At 42.6% G+C, this 22440-nt stretch overlaps 1 protein-coding gene across 1 annotated transcript in view; it reads right to left on the bottom strand.

The window, feature by feature from the left end:
- Window positions 1-563: 563 nt before the first annotated feature.
- Window positions 564-22440, bottom strand: part of trit1 (tRNA isopentenyltransferase 1) — a gene marked incomplete at its 5' end in the record, with an annotated part of 35100 nt that continues 13223 nt past the window's right edge. The window contains 10 exons of the mRNA XM_083926290.1: window positions 564-1150; window positions 1866-1983; window positions 2748-2857; window positions 11477-11554; window positions 11707-11819; window positions 15849-15960; window positions 16134-16276; window positions 18187-18341; window positions 18642-18740; window positions 21247-21387. Of these exons, the coding sequence (XP_083782416.1) occupies window positions 921-1150; window positions 1866-1983; window positions 2748-2857; window positions 11477-11554; window positions 11707-11819; window positions 15849-15960; window positions 16134-16276; window positions 18187-18341; window positions 18642-18740; window positions 21247-21387 (1299 nt within the window). The 3' untranslated portion in view covers window positions 564-920. The remainder of the gene's footprint in view (window positions 1151-1865; window positions 1984-2747; window positions 2858-11476; window positions 11555-11706; window positions 11820-15848; window positions 15961-16133; window positions 16277-18186; window positions 18342-18641; window positions 18741-21246; window positions 21388-22440) is intronic.

The raw sequence follows: 22440 nt of genomic DNA on the forward strand, positions 1-22440 counted from the left end.
ACTGCAGTTTTCTGGCACTTACATGTTGGCTTCCTTTTTCAGCCCCGGAGGATTTTTACCCCCCCTTATTCCATTCAATTGTCAAGCAAATTTAAAATCACACTATAGTTGTTAAAAATGAAGCAAATAAGGCACATTTCCAGCAACTGGTTTGGAGTTAATACACTAGGCTACAGCGCAGTTTGGTCAGAAGTTGGTGTTATAGGTTTCACATGGCAGGCATCCACCAGTACACAGAGTAGAAGAAGTAGAGGCTTGCACCCCGAAACAAAACAAGTCGTCTTAGCCAGCTAGCAAACCCACCTCAAGCGAGCGTCCAAACGTTTTTGCGCAATTGAGGACGTTTTCATTCAGCTTTTCTAATGCAATACTTCAAAATTAGCGTAAAGATACATTTATGAAAACACAGCTAGCGATACAAAACACATCCTCCATTGAGTAGAAACTTCAGCATCCTTTGGTTTATTGAACAATTTTAAAACCAAGTGAGTCAAGTTAAAGTGCATGGTGGTTCAGCTAAAGACAAGGCAAAGAAACTGAAATCCTGACATGCTAGCATGTGGGAAACGGAAGAAACCAATAGTATAAAATTATCGCCGCTTCATTTAAAAATAGAAAAATATACTTTCTTATTGTAAGCACTGGGAAAAAAAGAGTCCTAAAAAAATGTATATTTTTCTGCACATGGCAAGTCCTTTTGAGTCCAGAATTTTGAATCAACAACTCTACTATAAAATGAACCGCTTCAAGGACCATACTTTATTCATTCCTGTATCTACAGGGCTGAGAACTCAGACAAATAAAAAGATTTCTCTGCAGAATATACAGTTCAACTCGACTCTATGGGAAGCAAGAAAGTAGTGCAGAACAGTGGTGGAAACCTTAATGAAGATGTACGTAGTCCAGACTCTGAGTCACCCTTAAAATGTCACAGGTACTTCCTTATGTGTTGTCCTGGTGTCTTGGGAAGATTCCTGAGAGGTTTCAGTGCAGCCTGGGGCAACAACAGCACAAGAGTCTTTTGAGAGGCTTTCCACAGTCCCTGCAACAGAGGCAGGAGGAGCAGGGCTAACCTGGGATGGGTCACAGTCTAGAGCGGTCTTTCTCTTCTTCCTCACATGATAGTGATGCTTTTTGGACTTCAGGTGAGCTGCAGGTAGATGAAAACAAGCAAATGACACTTGAATATATTTGAAATAAGACCTTACAGTTTCATCTCAGTCCATCCTGAGTCCCAAAGGTGGTCAGGTTTGTCAACACTCTTTATGACACTGTGGCATTCTTAAGCACCTTGCAGGACTTTTAGCTCTTCGGAGGCTTACAAAGTAGGTTGTTTATAGTAAAACTGAAGTGGTTTGTATGACCTCTGCTTCGATAACAATAAGTAGAAATTGTTTAGTGATTTAAAGTGCCTGTCTCTTTAAGACCCCTTCCATAAAAAGCCTGCTGTTATTGGTCAGCATTTCTGAGTGTCTCTGCACCATTATTGCAGTCGGGGAATGACCGTGGCAGCACTTTCTACCTATTTACAGTATAGTTGTGACATCACAACCGTACAGAAGTCCTGACAGCTCGTTTAAAAACAGTTTCTAAATACAGGTTGTGTGCATTTCTCTGTGGATTAAGTGTTTTGATATTTTCAAAATATTTATATGGCAGCTCAACCTGTTTTATAATAGAAAAAAGTCATGGAATTCTCACTTTTATAATATGGTACCTTTAAGGTGTGTACTGTCATTATAAATAGTTTATAAATGTGAAAGAGATTTCAGAGTATACATGTTGATGACTACAAACAAACAAATTAATGGCACATGATTTTGTGTGATGAAAATGTTGAACTATGTGGGGTTCGACAGCCTCACCTGTCCACTCCAGGTCACCGATGATCACTTTGTCACATAGGTCACATGTATGGCAGCTCCGTTTGTTCTTCTGGGCCGTCCCCTGTACCCTGATAGGCTGAATAGCTGGCTCCTCATCCTGATTGATTGTGAGAAAACAGTTTTCTTTAGGGTTTTCTTGTAAGTGTCAAAGTTTCTTTTACCTTTCAATGTTTCTCACCAAAAGACATGTGTATCATTGAGGTCTGATATACATGTTGAATGCAGTCCCTTCCTTATAAAATGTTTACAAAGCTTAATTATTTTGTTTTCTTGCAAATTGTGCATGGTTTACATCCATGTCTGCTAACTAGCAGTCTTCTTACTACCAATGCTATTGTTAACATACTGTATTGCTGCCATAAACTGTCAATGAAGAGAAAAGTGTCAAACCAGTGGCAGGAGTAAGTAACGCACATGTGGTACAAACGAAATAGAAACCCAATAGCAAAATCCTAGCTCCTACTAGAGGTCACAGACTCCACAGGGTTCCTTTAATGGAAGGAAAGGTTGGAAGAGTAAGATAAAGTAATGTGAGACTCAGATGGAGATGGAAGGAACAAAATAGGGTGGAAGGAAGGAAGGAAGTAATGCAACGTACAGAAGTATAAAAAGAAAAATGAGACAGCAGAGAAGAGGAAGATGAGATAAAAGGAAGGAACGGAGGACGGAAAATTAGAAAGGAATAAATGGAGGAACAAAAGCAATGGAAAAACAACAACAAAGTAAGCAATGGAAAAGGTCAGAATGATAAAGGTTCCAGGAACAAAAGGCAGTAAAGAAGGAAGTAGACTGGATTTTATCCCCAGTAGATGGAAACCGCTAACAGGAGGAGGCGGCTAGTTTAGACTATAGAGGCCCCACCTTGCTGAGACTGTCCAGTATCTGCAGTGCAGGGTTCAGCACGGTCTCCTCCCACCTCGACACATCTGTCACATCCAGTCCATACACTGCTGGCACATTGTCTCCTGGTCCTACACGCACACACAGGTCAAACACACACCGTTAGCAGATAATATGCATTTCACGAGGCCAACGCGCGTTGCCAATAAACATAATTAAGGTTCTTTCACCGCAGCGTCAGTGCATCTTCCCTCAAATCAAAGAGGTTGATGCACACGTTTGATTCTTAATGTGGTGAGATATATTGACTAGCTAATTATGCAGTTGATTATTTTACATCTAATAAGTAACAAACGGGCTCCCAAAGTGACTAACGTGATACCAGAGAGGATGAGGTGGACTTCCAGATGAAATTTACAGTAGCAGTGATGTGCTGGAGCCGCACCCTGAAGCTCCGTCAACCTGCTGACTCACACTGGCTCGATAATGTCTCTCCCTCCTTCCTCCCACCCTTCTCCCTTGTGCACCATCCCTCTCTTGCCATCAGTCTGGCTTCGGCTTTCACTCACCCTCTCGTTCTCTCTCTCACTCCCTCCCTCTCTGTTTCTATTTTGCATCAGTCAGCAGACTCTGAGCCAGGCCTCAGCACTAAACAGCAGCACCAGTCCCTGCCCTGCTTGTCTGTCTGTCTGTCTGCCCCGTCTGCATCAAGCCCTGCATTGAGTGAAGACACACAGATGCACAGGAAGGATGTGTGCAACTTGTGGAGAAAGTGACTTCAAAGCAACCACAACTTTGTGCAAACAAGGTCAAATGTATGCATACCTGAAGAATAAAGTGAAATATAATGTCCGTTAAGGTTCAAATACACTAAATCATTTCAAGAAAACAGGACTTAAGCCGGTTAATACGTCTACATTATGGGGTTACCTTTGTGTGCCGGCTATGAAGCAATGCTGTGCTCACATATTTCATCTGTTTATAAGTCTTATATCATCTATGAAACACTCGGTGGTGTGCAGCGGTGGTGATAGCTCTGTGTGAGGCTGTAGTTCTGCTTCAAGCTAAATGCTAACATGCTCGAAATGACAGTGGTTCTGATGTTTAGCAGGTGTAATGTTTACCATGTTCATCATAGTAGTTTATGCTAGCAAGTGCTGATTGACGAGTCACCTAACTCCCAGCTAATCCAAAACTGGATAAAGAGGTAAAGCGTGAATGGAGCTGAGGCGGGCTAAATGAAGACTGCAGTCTATGCTAGCCACCTACAGGAGGAGCACCTACCTGCAAAGAAGCCATGCCCTCAATTATACAAAGATTTAAGCTTTAATACAATTTAAACGTGTGAGTTATATAAAAAAATGAATTCCCTGTACAGTTATTATGAAGAGGAAATTAGCTATGGAGACCAAAACTGCTTTTTCTACAAGTCTGTTTATTTCTGATGTAAAGTTTGGCAATTTAACATGGGGGTTTAGGGGAATGCCCTGCCTTTGAAGCCAGCCTCAAGTGAGGCCACTTCAACATTCACTTCATTTTCCAGCCACGGAGGTTGCCGCTTGGTTGGCACTGAGCACAAAGCATGGTTTTGATGAAGGAGGGATTTTTTGACCTGATAGTGCCAGAGGAAAAGTTAGGGAACCTTCAAAGTCCGGAGACTATGAATGAACAAAATATCTTGCCAATCCATCCAATAGTTGTTGAGACGCTGATGCACTGATTGACTGACATTGTCATCAACAGAGCCATGCTGCTAACGTGGCTATACATTTTTTTTTAAAAGAAGCAAAGATGGATCTAGTCAGGAGCCGTTTTCATATAATAAAAATGTGCTAAGAACACATTGATGTAAATGAATCCCATTAACCTGTAAGGCACAACTCAATTATAGCTTAATCCTTTCCACACACAGAGTGGACTGTGGAGTTAAGGGCAGTAGACACCCAATAGACTGGACTTACAAACTCTGCTGGGAACTGTCTGGGACTCGCATCATTATGAAGGAATACAGAACAGTAGCTGTATAGCTGGTCAGCTGTATAACTGCATTGCCTGTGTCAGAGGAATGAGTGTGTGCTGGAGTCTTTACACACCCACACCTAAATTTCGCCCTGGTCCTTGGCACAAGCCACATTCCAACTCCCTCTAGTTTTAAATTTGCATAAAACGTGATGCATTTCATTCATTTCCTGCCGGGGCCAGCTTTGCTTAATTGAATTGCTGACAAAAGTGAAATAAACACAAAGATCCTACAAAAGAATCGTCTGAGCTCTCCTGCACCTGCATCATTTCGCCTCCAAGTGTGGGCTTTCACTATGTGCACCACTAATCCTGACACCGCGTCTGGCATGTGTGTTTACACAGTCAATTTGTAAGTATGTGTTGCTGTTTTGTTTTTTTTAAAGAGCAGTGGATGTTAATCAAAGCCTCAGGTTTCAATGGTGTGGTGCGGTTCTCTCAGAGGTGAAGTCTTTTGTGTTTGTGGCACAATAGCAGGCAGGTGGTGGTGGTGAGTGTCACCTGGCATACCTATACCAGATGCAGAGTTGGAGCTCTCTCCTTTAGGTGCTCTTATAAATACTTAACTTCACCAGCTGCCCTCCTGTGCCCTCTGTTGCTAGCTCTTTCGCCTTACTTTGTTCTTTTATCGCTCTCAACACACACATCCCCCTTCCACAATTCCCTTCTGCGGCCACCAACCCGCCCACTATGCAGAGTGGAATGGTGGTAAATAAAAGGGAGATAGTGTATGGTGGGTTGCCAGATGCTAGATGGAAGCCCTCCAAAACATTCATGTTTGAGATCTGGTGAAATTTAACTCTGCTAATCCACTCTGTAGTGAATGAGGGTTGATAAGAAACATTAAAGGGACAAAGAGCAGGGTGGTCGACGCGCACACACACACACCACACAACACACACACACACACACACACAGAGCGTTGACTTTCAAGCACACAGGGGAGATTGCTTTGCCAACAAGACAGAGCATCCCCTGTTACCCGACAGCTGCTTGCCAGTGTTTTGTGTGTGCGTGTGAGTGCGTGCATGTGTGTTTTTGTGCGTGTGTGTGTGTGTGTGTGTGTGTGTGTGTGTGTGTGTGTGTGTGTGTTGAAACAGTAGTCCACCTGTTGCAACAAACAGGAGTCATTTGCCGCGTCATCTTTGTGTTTGCTGAATGAGGATGTGCGCCTGTGTGTGCTCTGCTATAAAAGCTTAACCACCAGCCTCAGTGCGGCGTCCCCTGGCCCAGCTGTGCTTCTTTGGCTGTCGTCCACACTGGAACATCACAGCTGCTTCTATTCACTCAACAGCCTCCTTCCTCTTTCCTATAGTTCCTCTTCCACTTTTTGTCTCCCTTACCTCCTTCGTTCTCTGTTGTTCATATTTGACATTTCTGCAGCGGGTCAAGTATAGGTCAAGGATATTTCTGTACAAATCAGCCAAATTGATGATTCATTTCATCTGGCTGTTTGGTGGGCTACAATTGGAAGAATTCAATCCTTATATCTATGAACTGGGGTTTCACTCCACCCTCCATTATGGAGTTTCTTGTCCTTCACTCTAGAACTATTACAGCTGCTATCATCAGTGTTTATCATCGTGATGAAGAGAATAATAACAGGCCAATCACGACCATCTATCTCATGTGGGGCGAGTTTAAGACAATGTTCGAAATTTAGTGACTGAAAGTAACTGAGGTTCTCAGTCCAGCGCAGTTCACCAGGCTCAAGAAACTCCGATCAAACTGTCAAACAAGCAGCGCGCCTCCATTATGAATTAAGATTCTGTTGCCTATATTGGCCTCTATTGCCTAATTTCTCACCTCAAATGTTTTCATAAAGATATTTTAGTGGTTGCTCTGATTGGTTGCCAGGCCAGACAAAAAGTTCTGAAAATCAGATACACTACAAACTCAGCATTGGAGGGTAGACAGAGTTGAAGACCAGCTAAAAACGGGAATCATTCAGTACCTAAAGAGCCATATTTTGACCTCATGGGTAGGTTAAGACCAAAAAAGAAGAGTGAATACTGGACTTATATTCATCAGGTGAACACAAACACGACTCCAAATGAATGATAATGTTGCTCATTAAACTCCTGGATGTGTAAATATGCAAGTTCACCATATGAATCTAAAAGGTGATAATGTGTCAATGCTACGTTCACAGCCTCTTTCTGCTAAAGTAAATACAAATTAGAAGCTAATTTGGCAAAATAAAATGTGAATCGCGAGTTTCCACCAACCTCAACTACCTCTGTTAGAATGTGTTTAAGAGAATTGAAGATTTTACCATCAATGGAGCAGCATTAACGCTGCAACATTTTGGAATTTTCAATGCTGCTTGTCACCTGAGATGGCAGTTGTGTTTTTTAATGAATGACTTTGTCTCGCTGATTCACATGTACCCTGTGGTTTTATCATAGGCTGCTTTAAGTGATAACCCTAACACTACGACACCCCTGCTATTTTTATTCTTTATTCATGTAGGTTCCTCGTGGAGTGACTGCCTTTTTGTCTTGATTTTTTTTGTCCTTCATTTTTTGGCAATTCCACTCAATGCATGGCTGTAGAGATACCTTAACACTGCATCTCCTTTAACCCTTGGTGTCATTCTCATCTTATCCAACCTCTCTCGTCTCTCTCCCCCTATTGGAGGTGACAGAGAGGTCTCAACTCTGCACCCCCCCCCCACCCCCAACCCCACCCCCGGGAGGGGGTTGCATTTGTGTGTGTGCGTACATCAAAGCTTCACACTTGCTAGAAAACAACAGCGTAAACTCACCCCACACCTGTTACCCCAGCTGGATCAGATTACCTTCACTCTCCATCTACCCAGCTACCCATGTGTCGTTCCTGTCTCTCTCTGTCTCCTTCCCTCCATCCTTCACTCACAGACCCCTGTTACTTAACACTCATGGGGCCTGAGTCCAACTACACCTGTGTATCCCAGTGACAGACAGTGTTTGTGCTTTTGTGCATGTCTTTGGGGGAATTAAATAAAACTCTGAGGGGGCTGGCACTTATTAACATTAATGTAACCTGAAATTACCATTTTCTTTATGCGCAATTAAATCTACTAATTAACCAATCCCGACACACACACACACACACACGCACACACGCATACACACGCACACACACGCACACACACGCACACACCCTAAAGCATACTCCCACATACAGACGCACTTAAAGGCAAGACAAATTAAGAGTGATTTAATTTAAGCTGGCTGACCTGGTGCTTAAATCCCCACAGCAACCAAAGTTGAGTCTTTCAAGAACCACGTATCTAGCTGAAAAGTATTTCAGACACTGAACGCCCACCTGCTCCCTCACTGACGATCGCTGAAATCTGTGGACTGTAAAACTAGGTTAAACTTGTGCCTTCGCGGCATGTGGTTCTGTGTTGTGTATATTTACATGAAGCGTTCAGGTCGCTTTCTAGCTCCTCTAACCGACTTCATTGTGTCTGCCTGACTGAGGCTCTGTGTCATCTCAAGTTCGCCTTTCTCTTTGAACCACCAGTCTCTATATGCTTGGGTTGGTCTGTGTAGCCCACTGTGACCCTGTTGCCAGAGTTTGTGTGGTCGGGGGCAAATTCCCAGGAGGTCTGTAATGCTTCAAGAGATTAGCCTGCTCAGCTGAGGCCAGTCGGCGTCTGCGTGAGTGTGTGTGTGGGGCGAAACTGAAAAGAGGTCAGCAGTCACAGCAGGGGGGGGGCGAGGTGAACACTGACGATGCAGATAGAAAGGTGGGATGAACGGGTTTAAAGACTATAGATTCATATTTTTCACAAATTAGACATTTTCTGTTTTAGAGAAAGCAGCACACCATTATAGGAAATTGACTTGTTTGTAAGGAATAACTTTTGCTACGGTCACATTTCAAGCAATACTAGATGCAAAAAGGAGAAATAACCATAAACCTATGAGTATATTATTTGGTGTAACTATTAATTATCGAGGCAAAACACTTACATTAATATTATTATGCATTAATGGATAACATCTGCAATTCATGCAGCTTGAACTTTGCTATAGCTGCGAATAATATATAATGCTAAGTTCACTGCCTGTGATCTGTCTGCTGAGAACAGCCTCATGGAAGTAATATTTACTATATGTGATATACTGTGTATATATATATATATATATATATATATATGTTTACTGTATATACGTATACAGTATATAAGTATATACCAGTGGTCACGCAGCTGGTTACGGAATGATGTGATTTGGGATTTCTAATAAGGGCATGTAATAAAAAGTAGGCTATTTGTTGTTATAACATAATGGGATTTGTTGGTATCTTTCTTTGACAGTAGCTGACGGTATATTTAGAACTGTAGTTTCACTTTTACAACGCTGTATCAGACTGCCGGACTGAGCCGCTAATTTATTAATTCCACTGAAACACTTCAGCCGTTGTCTTAGTCACACATGGAGCGTGTGTGTCTTGCATCTGGTGTGTGTCTTGCATCTGGTGTGTGTAGACTGGTCTGTGTGTGTGTGTGTGTGTGTGTGTGTGTGTGTGTGTGTGTGTGTGTGTGTGTGTGTGTGTGTGTGTGTGTGTGTGTTACAGTTGTCGATTTAATGAAGAGAGAAACAGTCTATGACAGCTCACCCCTCAGCCTGTGAAGTGCATGATTTATGACACCGTGAGATAAACGATAGAGCAAAGTATGAAACAACAGACATTTTTCTATCGCCATAAGAAACATATCGTCATATCGCACAGCTCTAGCTGAGAGGGATTACTTATTATTGGCCCAGCTGGAGCTGCTGCGCCAGTCTACTAAAAAATCGACATGCCTACTGTGAAGTGTGACCACCTGTGAGTGATCGTGACGGGGGAAAAGCTCCGTAGCTGCCGCTGCTCGTTGGGGAAAGAAACCGCAGAGTGACAGAACAGGGTCTCCAAACACAACGCAAGTCGTTTTTAACAAAGACAAAGTCTCTGGGGATCGGTAAAGTCTCTGGATCAGTTCAGAACAACGAAATAAAAAACTTGGAAAATGCTCCGGTGGATGTTTATTTTTCAAGATCGCTGATTCGCTCATTTAGCTGTCAATCACAAAAGGATTCCGCCTCAGACAGCTTATCCAATCATCATGCAGAAGCAGAGCATCCGGGCCAGCACACTGCCCCATAGACCCCCAGAGACGCTGAGCGTCTGATGGACGGGACAAAGCCCAGCATTTATCCAATGAGTGTCTAGTTTCCCTGCAGTGGAACAACCCGCTCTACGCTTCCCCATTGAAGTCAGTAGAAGCTGAGCGTCCGACTTTGTAAAGCACTGTGGATGAATGAGAAGGAAGTTGCTCCGGTTACCTGTGATAAGTAGATGATTCTGAACAAAAGATGAAGGCTTTCTAGTGCGTATTTAGTCAATGAAATGTACACACAGCAGTACATATTTCACAACCTTTTTTTTTTTTTTTTTGCTGACATTTTAGGGGAAGCTGAGCTTCCCTTGCAGTCATAGAGCAATCGCCACTGCTTGAAGGAGTGCCAACACATACTATATCATAACCAATAGTTGTGCTTTGATACTAAGTATTTCCTGTGAGAGAGAACTGTCTTAATAATTTTTCTAAATCGAGTCTAAGCAGGGTCTTCAATTACAACACACACATGCATGCGCAAAAGTACAGACATGTTCAGACAGATTAATGCATATGTAAATGCACAGGAACACATGTGATGAAGACCATATGGTGTGTGCAAGGCAGTCAGAAAGAGGGGTTTTGAGGTTTAGGGCCTGGCGTGTCCTAAGCCACTTGGGCCTAACAGGATTAGGTTGCTGGGTTACTACAGGGCATACTGCTGGTGGTTCACAGAGGTCAGTTTTCCATTTGGGACACTGAAACACACTCGCCTTTATATACATTTTGAAACATGTCTGACATCCAGGGGTTGCAACGAAGGTGGGAAATCACCAGCTGCCAAACATTCGTTGATTTTGGCAATGTTGGATACATATATCCATCCTGCAGTGCCAGAACCAACCACTATAGTTCATTTCTATGCATGTGGCACCACAAGGGACTTGGTGCTGGAAAAAAAACATTCAAGGGTCTTGGTGTATTTCGGGGAAGGATCTTGAAACATCATCCACACTATAACTTCACTGCAGCTTACACATACTGCATAAAATCAAATCAGAGTTTGTGAACAGTTAATAAATTAATCTAATGGTTTCCACAATTTGAATGTAGTGTTATCAAATGTTCATTTATTTCTAAGGAAAGAATCGAAATGCCATTTTGAGATATATGGAACATTTCATTTACATATGGAACTTCTCGTTGTGAATAACACTAAACTAATAAAGGCTTGTTTTGAAAGTGACATCGTGCCCCAGTCCTGCTGTACACCTAGACCATGAATATATACACACACTACACTCTGTACCCTGGAAATAAAATACGGTGTCTGAGAGGCTTATTGCGTGTGTAATGGAGTGGATGAATCTCATCTTGTCAAGAGAGTACGGTTTGCTAAGGAACTGGACTGTGACACACACACACACACACACACACACACACACACACACACACACACACACACACACACACACACACACACACACACACACACACACACACACACACACACACACACACACACACACACACACACACACACACACACACACACACACACACACACACACACACACACACACACACACACACACACACACACACACACACACACACACACACACAGAAGTGCACTCACGTTTGAGGAAGCGGTTACGGACCCATTTATTCTGTTTGCGGGCGTAACGCCTCGTAGCAATCTTCAAAGCTTCTATACCTAGAAAGGGTTAAAAGAAGGCTGTTATAGATGAGAGGGAGACAGTAAAAAAAAAAATCTTTAAATAGATTCTTCTGGTTGATCAGTCAAGCAGTCCACCAAACGGTGAATCTACCACCATCTCTGTGATTTTGATCAGGTATTTCTCTGACCTTTGTCTCGCAGTGAGTCTTTCTCCTGCTGGGTGCTGCTTTCAGGAACGGTCAGGTAGTCATGAAATTCCTTAAATCCGATCGACTGGAAAATCCCATGTTGATAGTTCTGACTAGGAGAGGAGAGGAGATGAGCAGAGAAGGAGAGAGGAGAGGAGAGGAGAGGAGAGGAGAGGAGAGGAGAGGAGAGGAGAGGAGAGGAGAGGAGAGGAGAGGAGAGGAGAAAAGAAAACTTTAGCCATCAATAAAAAAAAAGATTCAGTCTCCGATTTGACATTTCTAGACACCCAGTGGTGACTCATTCCACCTTCTCCTCCTCCTCCTCCTCCTCTAACTCTCCTTCCCCAGAACAAAGAATATCAGTCTGAGCAGCTGTGTGGCCCTTCGGGGTACAAAGTGACAGAATGACATTAAATGGAGAGCAGAGGGACCTCCAGGGTGCCGAGACTCAGCAGCCTGACCGGAGTGACATCAGGTTGAGGCCCACTGGTTACCTCGTCAGACAGTAAAGACAGAATATTTCCATCTATGTCAGACCATATCACCCCTATTTGAGCATTACTCCCTGTCCAGGCCCATCTGTACCTTTTCAGATTTAAGTAATAGATCCACAAGCGGTGTGTGGGTTTAGTTCAATGACCTGAACCTTTTCTGATTTTTTCTGTGATTGTAAAAGTAGTAGGGGTCAGCTGTTGAGACATTTTTTTTGCTATCGCTACAAGAAAATGCTCCCCACCCCATCATAACAGTTGACTTAATGGATGAAAGATCCGTCTGCACTTATTTAATGGAGCACAATTGTGCTTTCAGTAGGCTTTCAGATGGTCTGGAGCATCAAGATTTTTTTGGGGATGAAAATCTGAAATCCCTTGGAATGCACTTTTAAGTCCGTCCCTAACTTCAGCTAACTGATTGGACTGCATTTATATACAGTAGCACCTTTCTATCTCACCTGATAAAGCCCTTTACAATACAATTCTGTCTCTCATTCACTCACATTTTTACACAGTGTCTTGGTCAGAGACACACAGGAGGAGCCGAACCACCAACCTTGTGATTAAAAGGTACGATCTGCTTTACCTCCTGAGCCGCAGCCCAAAAATCACCCGTCTACTGTCAAGTCAGGCAAAGTGACAGGCTTCACTATCAGACCATGAGGTAAAAACCACGCCTTCGCTTTATCCTGCACTGCCCAACAAATTCTGGTAAAAAAAAACCTCGAACTGATCAAATTTTGTTGATGATAAACCACACCCCATGTTTGAATATTGAACTCATACCTGTGCTTTAAGCCTGTAGCCTCAGCTGCTTTGTCTGCTAGCACATCCTGCTCACATTATACTGACAACCACTGCTGGATTACTGTGATACTAAAGGCAAGATCTAAAGCTGTAAAGGAGCGCCTTTTCTGTGATTTACAAATCAGGGGGATTACTGGAAACGTGTGGATGCCATTTGCATACTGTATGTTTTGAGCGCATCTGTTCACACCAAAATACTACTTTCATATATTTCTTTACATCCCTTATATAAAGAGCTATTTCAGAGCAGTCGGTCATGTTCCCACAGTTCTCATTGGAAGAAAATCGCCCCATTTAAAATTGTACCTTATTGAATTTCTTCAGATAATTTCACAGAATTCACAGCTGTGCGATTATCTGCACAGTTTATGATCATTCTTGGTTGATTTTTACTGCCGTCATGGGCGGGATGCACTTTTTACAGATGATGTATTGTGATAATGTTCTGGTCATTACACTGAGCATGTAAGGTGGAAAATGACTTAGATTGACCTGTTTTCAGTTTTTACCCTTAATACACAATTTTTTTTCATCATCTTGTTGTCTCTTTGTAGAGCACTTGATTGTGCTTCTTAACAGACTGCAGGAAAAACATTATAATAAAAAGAAATTGCCATTTTTGGTCCGTAACATACACTTGTAACAGAAACAAGTGAAGGAAATAACAAAAATAAATCTGGCTAGACGGGCAGAGACAGAAATTTGAGAATAGCAACAGAGCACAGGAAATGTAGAGTCAATGGAGGGAGAAAAGGAAAGACAGAGAGGGGAGGGAGAGATTTGACCTTGATGTCTGGCCACAGCAGCCAGCCGTGGATGGAGACATGAGGGTAAAGGAGAGAGAGAGAGATAGACAGACAGAGGGGTGGGAGTAAAGTGCTTGGGTGATCAGATTGCTGAGAGGGCAATAGTGCCAGAGATAGAGAGAGAGGAAGAGGAGGCGGAGGGCAAGGAGGAGGAGGAGGAGGCTGGTGCATGAGGTGAGGGGGTGATGAAAGAAAGGAGGGACGAACGAAGGGAATCGGAAGCTTCCTGGGCACCGTTCCACCAATGCATCAACTCCCCGCAGCCACACCCCATCACACACATACAATATCAATATCTGCTGCCAAGAGAGACCCACAGCTGTGTTCACACACTGTATCTGTTTCAGACAGCAGTGACACACACATACATGTTTATACATATGTCATGTCACATACAGACAATAGAGAAGTCTTAATCAAATTGGTCAGATTCCCCCGGAGTTCGGTCTGTTGTAAGTATTACCAATCTGAGTCTCCATCCATTACCTCGACGAGTGACGTAGCTCTAGTGTGCTACTGGTCATGAGGTTACTGCTAAGAAAATGCCAGGGACAACATGGTAATTGTGTAAGCGATCGATCTTGATAATATTAACATTATCTTCAAATGGCAGCTGTAACAGAAAACATAGCATTGTGAGTCATTTGTTCCAAGGCCAACAGAATGTCCATTCAGTGTTCGGCAGACTGCCCTGTTAGTGCTATTGCCCTACAGAGGGGGCTTATCTCTGCAATTATTAATAATCACTAGACATCCTGAAGAAATATCAGTCCCATCTGAACCAAATTCACTCCAGTGTGGGCTGTATCTAAATTGGTCTGCAGGCCTTTTGGAAACGACAGCGTACAGAGCAGAACGACCTGTCAGAATGGGAGGAGAAATAAATAACTGGATAGCTGCTTGGCCCGAGTTCACTTCCCTCCTATTGCCCTGGTTACATGGAGGGGAGGAGTCAAGTCTGAGACTGCATGTCTGGATCATTCATTTAGATAGGAATATGAGAATGCGATCTATTTGCACGGACAATGAACCCTCGTAATGCTCAACAGCAATGAGGACGGCCCGGGCCAAGTATGACACACGTTTGTGGCTCAGACTCCAAATCTAATTCTGTATCTTTTGGCAAATGCGTGTGTTTCTGGATTTTGGTTGTTTTTGTCATCAAATACGGTAACATTTAGAAAGATAAAAAAATAGTGAAGAAGGTAGAATTGGGGCAATTGTGACATCGGCAGCCTTGTGTGAATGTGTATGACTGCTGTATGTTTGAGGAGGTGGTCAGAGGGGCCGTAGGCGCTGATTAGCAGCCACGCTTCCGTCAGCAGACTATGTAGTTTACCACCACCATGTATGTCTGTGTGAATGAATGGAACCTGGACTCTGTAAAGCGCCGTGAGTACTGAGAAAGGCACTAAATAAATCAAAGCCATAAAAATTGAATGAATATATCAGATATCAGTGATGGCTGAGTACATAGCTGGTTGTTGTTTTTTGGGGCTATTCATTTTATTTTGGTTATTTTTGTTAATTAGAAACAAGCATCAGCTCCGCAGACAGCTGCTCATCAGGCAGCAGGGAAAAACAGCATTTATTGCCAGTATATTTTTACACTTTATTCTGCGAATTAAAGGCGCTGTATTTGACCTTCTGAAAATGAATAGAGCAGTGAACAACTATTTTCTATGTAGAGATATAGTGGAGTAATGCCATCCCGAGCTGAGAATGAAGTTATTCTACCTCTGTGCGTTGTAATCCAACTTTCTCTGTATCTTTTGATAGACGGTCCAGCCACATGTGCATGTAAGTGCAAGTGGCCATTAAAAAGATGTTGGTGACGTATTGAGGTGTGGCATGTGAGATGCACATCTAACAACCCTAATATGTAGCCCACATGTTTTTTCCTGAAGCAAGACAACCATCCAGACAGAATGTGAAACAATGACAATATCTGACAGCACAAAAAGATAATAATTCAGGATCGGTTTGATTGTGTTCCTTCAGAATGGTGGACATGTTTTGCAGCTCATTTGCTAACCTGTCATCCTGGACTTTCTGCTGATTGTAGAGAGCATGGAAGTCTCTGAGCTCCTCTATGAGTCCAGCAGACAACATCTCATCTACACGAGCATCCAAACGCTTGTCTAGAGCTACAGGGGAACAGAGAGGATAAATAAAACAGGGGCACCATCAAAATAAGACACACACACATAAAAATGATCCCATGCTGCGCTGAAGCTGCCACAGCAACATTGTCATTTCTGTTGTTATGATAAATAGCAGTGACAGTAACATGTAAATCCATACAGTGCTCCCTTCTCACCTTCCATGTCAGCATACAGCCAGAAGATGCAGGGGTCTGGGTATCTCAGTGGCCCCCCCAGTCCATCGCCTCCATACTGCCCCCTTTGTTCCTCCAGCCAGCTGCTATGGGACAAGCCTGTCTCCTCATGGATTTGAAGACTCCTGTAGATAACACATATACAAGCAGATATGTTGTGGTTAAATAAAACAGTCAAAGTTTTTCACTGTGTAGACCCAATATATTTACCAGTCACGACAGCGTGGCTAGTATTGGTTTCACCTTGTGAGTGAGTGAGTGAGTGAGTGAGTGAGTGAGTGAGTGAGTGAGTGAGTGAGTGAGTGAGTGAGTCGTCGTGGCAAAATGTGGTCCTGGAGACAGCTACTGTAGCAGGAACCAACATACTGTAGAGGCAGTTTTGAGTATTATGCCAGATTACTGTCTGTGGCCAGATTTTGTCACCGCAATAGTGTTGCAACCATGCAAGATGCAGTCACAAAACATTACAGGTGTGTAGTTGAAATCAAAATGAAGGTTTAAAGTTTAAAGCTGTTGTCTGAGCAAAGGCACCAAATGTAAAAAGGCAGAAAGTAGGTAAGCAACCATTGCCCTAACCACTTTACATCTCTGGCCCGATTTGGCTTCACGGCTGGTGTGATACCATCATAAGATTGTCTCTAGTTATTTTTATGCTTGATAAAAATTTCGTATGAGCTCCAGTATATTATGAGTTTATGTCCCAGTCACTGTATGTCAAGCCTCAGTGGGTAAACTGAGATTAGAGGAGTTAAACATCTCGTCAATTAAATCCAGTGTAAATGAAACTCTGCAATCTCCCTTCTGAGGCAATAAATTCACAAGACAGGTAAGAAAAAAAGATTAAACAAGTATAAATCATGATGAAACAAGACATAAAAACTGTTGTAGGAAATCAGTCTTTTTCTCACAAGCACACAGTTAACATTGAGCCCGGGCTGAACTAATTTTAGAGATGATGAAATTCAAATCCAAACCAAACCCTTTGGCCGTGCCTCGCTGTACTCGGAGGTTATGAAGGACAGATGATTCCTGTCGTCTCTTGTCATTTAGAAGAAAGCGTAACCTAACCTGCTCAAACAAAAGACTAAAGTGCGCTGACTGCTACTCATCAAGCCGCGTGTGTGTGTATGTGCGTAGACAGACACTCCTGTCAGTGTAGTTCGGGTGGAGGCCATATACTGCGACTGTCAGACCTTCGGGGCCTCATACAAAATGAGAAATATCATCAATATTGTGAGCCACTCATATCCACACAAACAAGGTACCACACCCACAAACCCCATATCATCACAAAAGCAGCATTTTCCCCATTCTATTCTTGTTGTTGAGTGCTGTCGAGGGTGGCATAAAAACATGTACGGGTGTTAAAATGTTAACGGTATTTAAAATGAATAACAGAGAATTATGTTCCCAATGCAATGTAACTTGGACAACGTCAAAAAAAGCTTCATATAAAACACTTGCGCAAATGTACATGTTTTAGTTTAAGTGAAATGAAAGATTTTTTGAAGTATTTTGTTTTGGGCAAGAGCACAGTTGGTGTCTCACTCTTACATAATATACCTTAAAAACTTTGGGGTGTGTTTGGATAATATTTTGTATTATAAATACATAGAATTTCATGATTGCGTTACAATTTAAAATTCACCCGCAGAAAAAAAACAGAGCAAACGAAAGAACATCAACTTACCAAGGCGCTAGTTGGCTGTTGGCTAGCTTTAGCTAGCTGCTAACCCATGGCTATTTGTTGTTAATCGGACACCACAGGGTATTTTAAGGAACTGAACAATTCCCAGCCCCATTTTTCAGTTATGTTGCTATTAGATATCTAAATAGCTAGCAAGAGCAACCAATTACCTCAACAAATCATAGCTAACAAAAATCAGTAACAGTGTAGCAGGACAGGCCTATTTATCAATTAGTCATGGCTAATGATAGCTAAAAAATGGGTATGTAATTACGTCATGTAGCTAACATTCCTACACATACTTGCACTGTTTTAATACAGTTTTGAAGACATTACCCGCCGTATCACCTGGCTATCTTGCGTTTGTCATTGGGGTGCAACATGGCAGCCATTTTGGGGTCCACCTCCGCCAGGCGTTTATGTAACTCAGCTCCTCCTAGTTTCTCCAGCTCAAGTTTCCTGTTTGGAGGCCCATCTCCTCCGTCCCCTGGCTCCTCATCTTCCTGCTGTGAGACATGTTTTATTTAGTGTTTTCAAGGTGGCCAAAGCTACCTTCAGGTGTTCTCTTAAACTTCTACTTTCAGACCCTTAACATATGAATATGTCTTGTTCTGGCAACTGAGACATTAAACCAAAGTCATGCTTTTTATTACAATATCACTGAGCAGTGAAGGCAGCATACAGGGGCCTAATGTAGTGCTTGTTTTTTACGTATAAAAAGTGGGTGACGAGAAATCACTAAGGAATACATAAATGAGATCAGCAGTATCAGAGAGGAATAGAGAATTGAAGTGTTTACTCACCCCTGTATCCAGCAGGACTCTCCAGAGCAGGGACTCAATGTAATAGTTTGTGCCTCCTACAACGACTGGCAGTTTCTTTCTGCTGTGCATGTCATCAATGTTGGCGGGTGTTAAGGAGGAAACTCTTCTGTACTCATTTAAATAAATGACAGGGTGTCTTCACTTGTTGCCGATTTGAACACTTTTCACATGAATGCACCACAATTAAAACAATTTTGAAATGATCCGTTGAGCTCATTGCATCCACATCTTCATCATGGCAATAAAATCAACTCCAGCCGGTTCTAGTTTGAATCTGTCACATGGAGAGGCCGACAGTCGCATTTAGGTAAATTGCATACTACAACAAAAGCCTCAGCAGATAGTTGATAAAGAAGAACAATACCACTTCAGGTCAATAACAGACTGTAACGTTATGAAGAGGGCTTCAACAGCGGTATTACCAGCAGTGTATTGAGTATCAGTGGATTTCTTCTTCTTGTCAGCATTTACAGTAACTGAGAGCACCGTGGCTGATAGGATGACACACTCTTGAAGTCATTTAATAGACCGTGTGTATAAGATGTTATTTGAATACATTTCCCAGACCTGACACGGTTAAACTATCCTATATTTGACACACCAAAAATACTTTTGTGTAGCCAAACTTTGTGTGTTTGACGTGTTTAATCATGTCATGACCCCTCTGATTTATCCTGTGACTCACTACAGGGGTCCTGGCCCCCAGGTTGGGAATCACTGTTTTATGGTGAAGTATAATACGTTTACATGAAATAAACTGAATGTATTTGGCTTTTGAACAGTTGGTCGGACAAAAGACACAATCTGAAGATGTCAACTTTGGTATTCGTAATTCAGTTTTTTCGAAATTGTTACAGACCAAATTAGAACTCGATTACAGAGCTCGACCGACATAAATATATTGATATCGCTGTATATGTTGTCCAATATGACTCCTTTTTTCTTACAGAACAGTCTAATTTAAGTGTTTTCTATTTACTCTTTATTTATATGGTCAGCAATTGACTGACAGTGAACATACAGTACAGTACTGACTTTATTTTCTCAGTGTTCATTTAAATAATTGCTTCAATCAATTAAATACGCTGGATGCATAATGTATAAAAATGTGTAATATTCTTTTATAAAGTTGTCTGTTTAAGAAAGCAGCCTTCTGAGCACCTTTGCATTGTCATACCAGTGCACATAGAAAAGGTCTACTTTCATTCATTTCATTCCCTGTATCAGCCACAATATAAGTAATCAGTGAATTTCTCCACTGTATGATCGGTATTAGTCTCAAAAATTACATATCGGTCGGACTCTGATTGATTAATGGCTAATTAATAATTTAAAAAATCATTAACAACAGGACAAGAGTCAATACTGCCTGTTTATCACAAACTCAATATCAGCCAACAGTTTGGTTCACCTCCTGAATCAACAGAAAAATATCAATATTGGAATTTAAAAAGACCTTGCTGCTCACACACGCAGAGCCTGCCTGCCTGCCACACCTCATCCACCTTCCTCACTCCTTTTCTGTCGCATCTGCTCTCATCTTGCACCTTTCCTTCTCTCCTCCTCCCTCGCCCACCTTCTCTAGGGTAATCGAATAACCACTCAAACAAGATAAAGGCTGATCAGCTGTCGTCACTCATCTCCCCTTCTCCTGCACACGCACACGGTGGAGAGAGGGCTGCGTCGCTGTGTTTGCAGAGGCGAGGAGCAGGAGATGGAGAGAGGGGGGACGATGATCGCTCGGAAAATTTTATGGAGGGAAAACAGTAAGAGGGCTGGAAGATTGAGAGCCGTAATGGAAAAAAAACAGAAGAGGGGGGGGTTAGACAGAGGACGTTCATGGGAATGGCATGGTTAGTGAGAGATTGATAGCTGATGATGTGTCATTAAGTCCTGCATCTTTGAGCTTCTCAAGCTTGTCAACCCTCTCTAACTACCCCCCCCCCCCCACACACACACACACACAACCCTGTCTCTCTTTCCTGCTCTACACTTTAAAATCCTCCACGTCGCTTCTATCCCTACTAATCTGTATTCATCTCTTTCCATTCCCCCCTCTTCCCACCAGCAAGCTCGCTCTGCACCGAGCCTATTCTTGGAGCAACCGCAGCCCCTCGCCGCACTGGTGACTGAGACTGTGTATGTGTGTGTGTGTATGTGTGTGTGTGTGCGCACATGCCTTCCTGATCTATTAATACTGCCTGTAGTTATCGCCTCCTCTCTCCACATCTGTGTGACGGCCGGTGTCTGCGGGAGGGTGTGACTGCCCAGAGTGTGTGTGTGTGTGTGTGTGTGTAGACGCACAAACCCCTCTATAAATATCGTCTCCAGTGATCCCGCTCTTCTCTTTTTCAGCGCAACATCTGCAGTGAGACATGCTGACAAAACGAGGACATGGCAGAGCTTCTTCCACACACATACACACCTCCAGACCAATTAGTAAAAGTCAGATCGACTGCACTCTTTCCCTGTTACCACTTACTAATCTGAGAGGGAAGATGTAACCGGGGTGATGGCATCGTGTTGAAAGGTGTTACGGAAAATATTGTTCCACTGCTTTCACATGTTTTTTAGGAAAGGATATTAGAGCCAGGGCTTTGTTCCTGAAGTCCACCACCGTGTAGTTGCTAACCAACGGGTCGACAAAGCTGATCATGTGATGTCTGCATCGGGCGCCCTCCTCAGCTGTCACCTTATTGGTGATGATGTCGAGGCCCCGGTACACCTGAAGGGGATGCAAAGGAACCACAATAAATAATATGAGAACATATATGATAGGAGCTAAAAAATAGAAATTGCAAAAATAGAACAGCAATTGCATGCAGTTCTCAGAGTCTACAATAACGCACTCTAAGAAAGGAAGTTTAATGGAAGTTCTTTGTCCTAGAAAGCATGAATCCCTGGACAACACTGGGAAAAAAAAAAACAGCGTCCATAAAACCAATCAGGCAGGAGATTGAAATCTGTGCTTGTGTGTGTATGTGTATTTGTCAATGTCAGAAGCATACTTATAGTGGAAAGAATGAGGAGGGCTGTATGTCGTCCATGTGAAATTGCTTTGACCATTCCTGCAAATTATGATACACACCTCCTCTGTCCATTTTTATCATCACCCAGCGAGCGCTCGTTCATGGAATTTGACAGCCGAGTGCCATACAGCGGTCTGTCATGATTTTCTTACTCACACACACAAACACACAGAAGAGTGGAGGGAATGGATTTCCCAGGGTGCAGAGAACTTTCTAACTTGTCTTTCTAGAGGCTCTTTTCCATCCTTCAAAAAGGTCCCTCATTGTAAAAAGTGAGATTTCCATGTGTTTTTTTTTTATTAGAAAACAGGTTGAGGTGCTACGTAAATACTGTGAAAGTTTCAAAACGCTCAATCCACAGAGAAATGCACCCAGCACGTATTCAAAAATTGTGACTTAAAACAAGACGTCAGGACTTCTTTACAGTTGTGATGTCACAACTATGCTATACTATACATACATATATAGAAAGTGCTGCTACGGTGCTTTTAAAGTCATCCCCCGGCTGCAATGATGGTGCAGAGAGGGCAAGAGTGTAGATGCAGAAGATGCCAAAAAGCTGACCAGTCAGAACAGAATGGAACTTAAAGAGACTAAAATAGCGCGTTTCAGACAGAAGGTGAATACAGATATATTCAGACAGACAGTATGAAAAAAATAATGTGGTTTTCTAACATCAAAGCATGAAAAAAGCTAAATATCAACTCCCCTCAGTTATCATGTCAATACACCTGGTGGTGGATCTGTCC

This window comes from Echiichthys vipera, assembly GCF_963691815.1.
Source record: "Echiichthys vipera genome assembly, chromosome: 13".
In the NCBI taxonomy this organism is placed as follows: Eukaryota; Metazoa; Chordata; class Actinopteri; order Perciformes; family Trachinidae; genus Echiichthys; species Echiichthys vipera.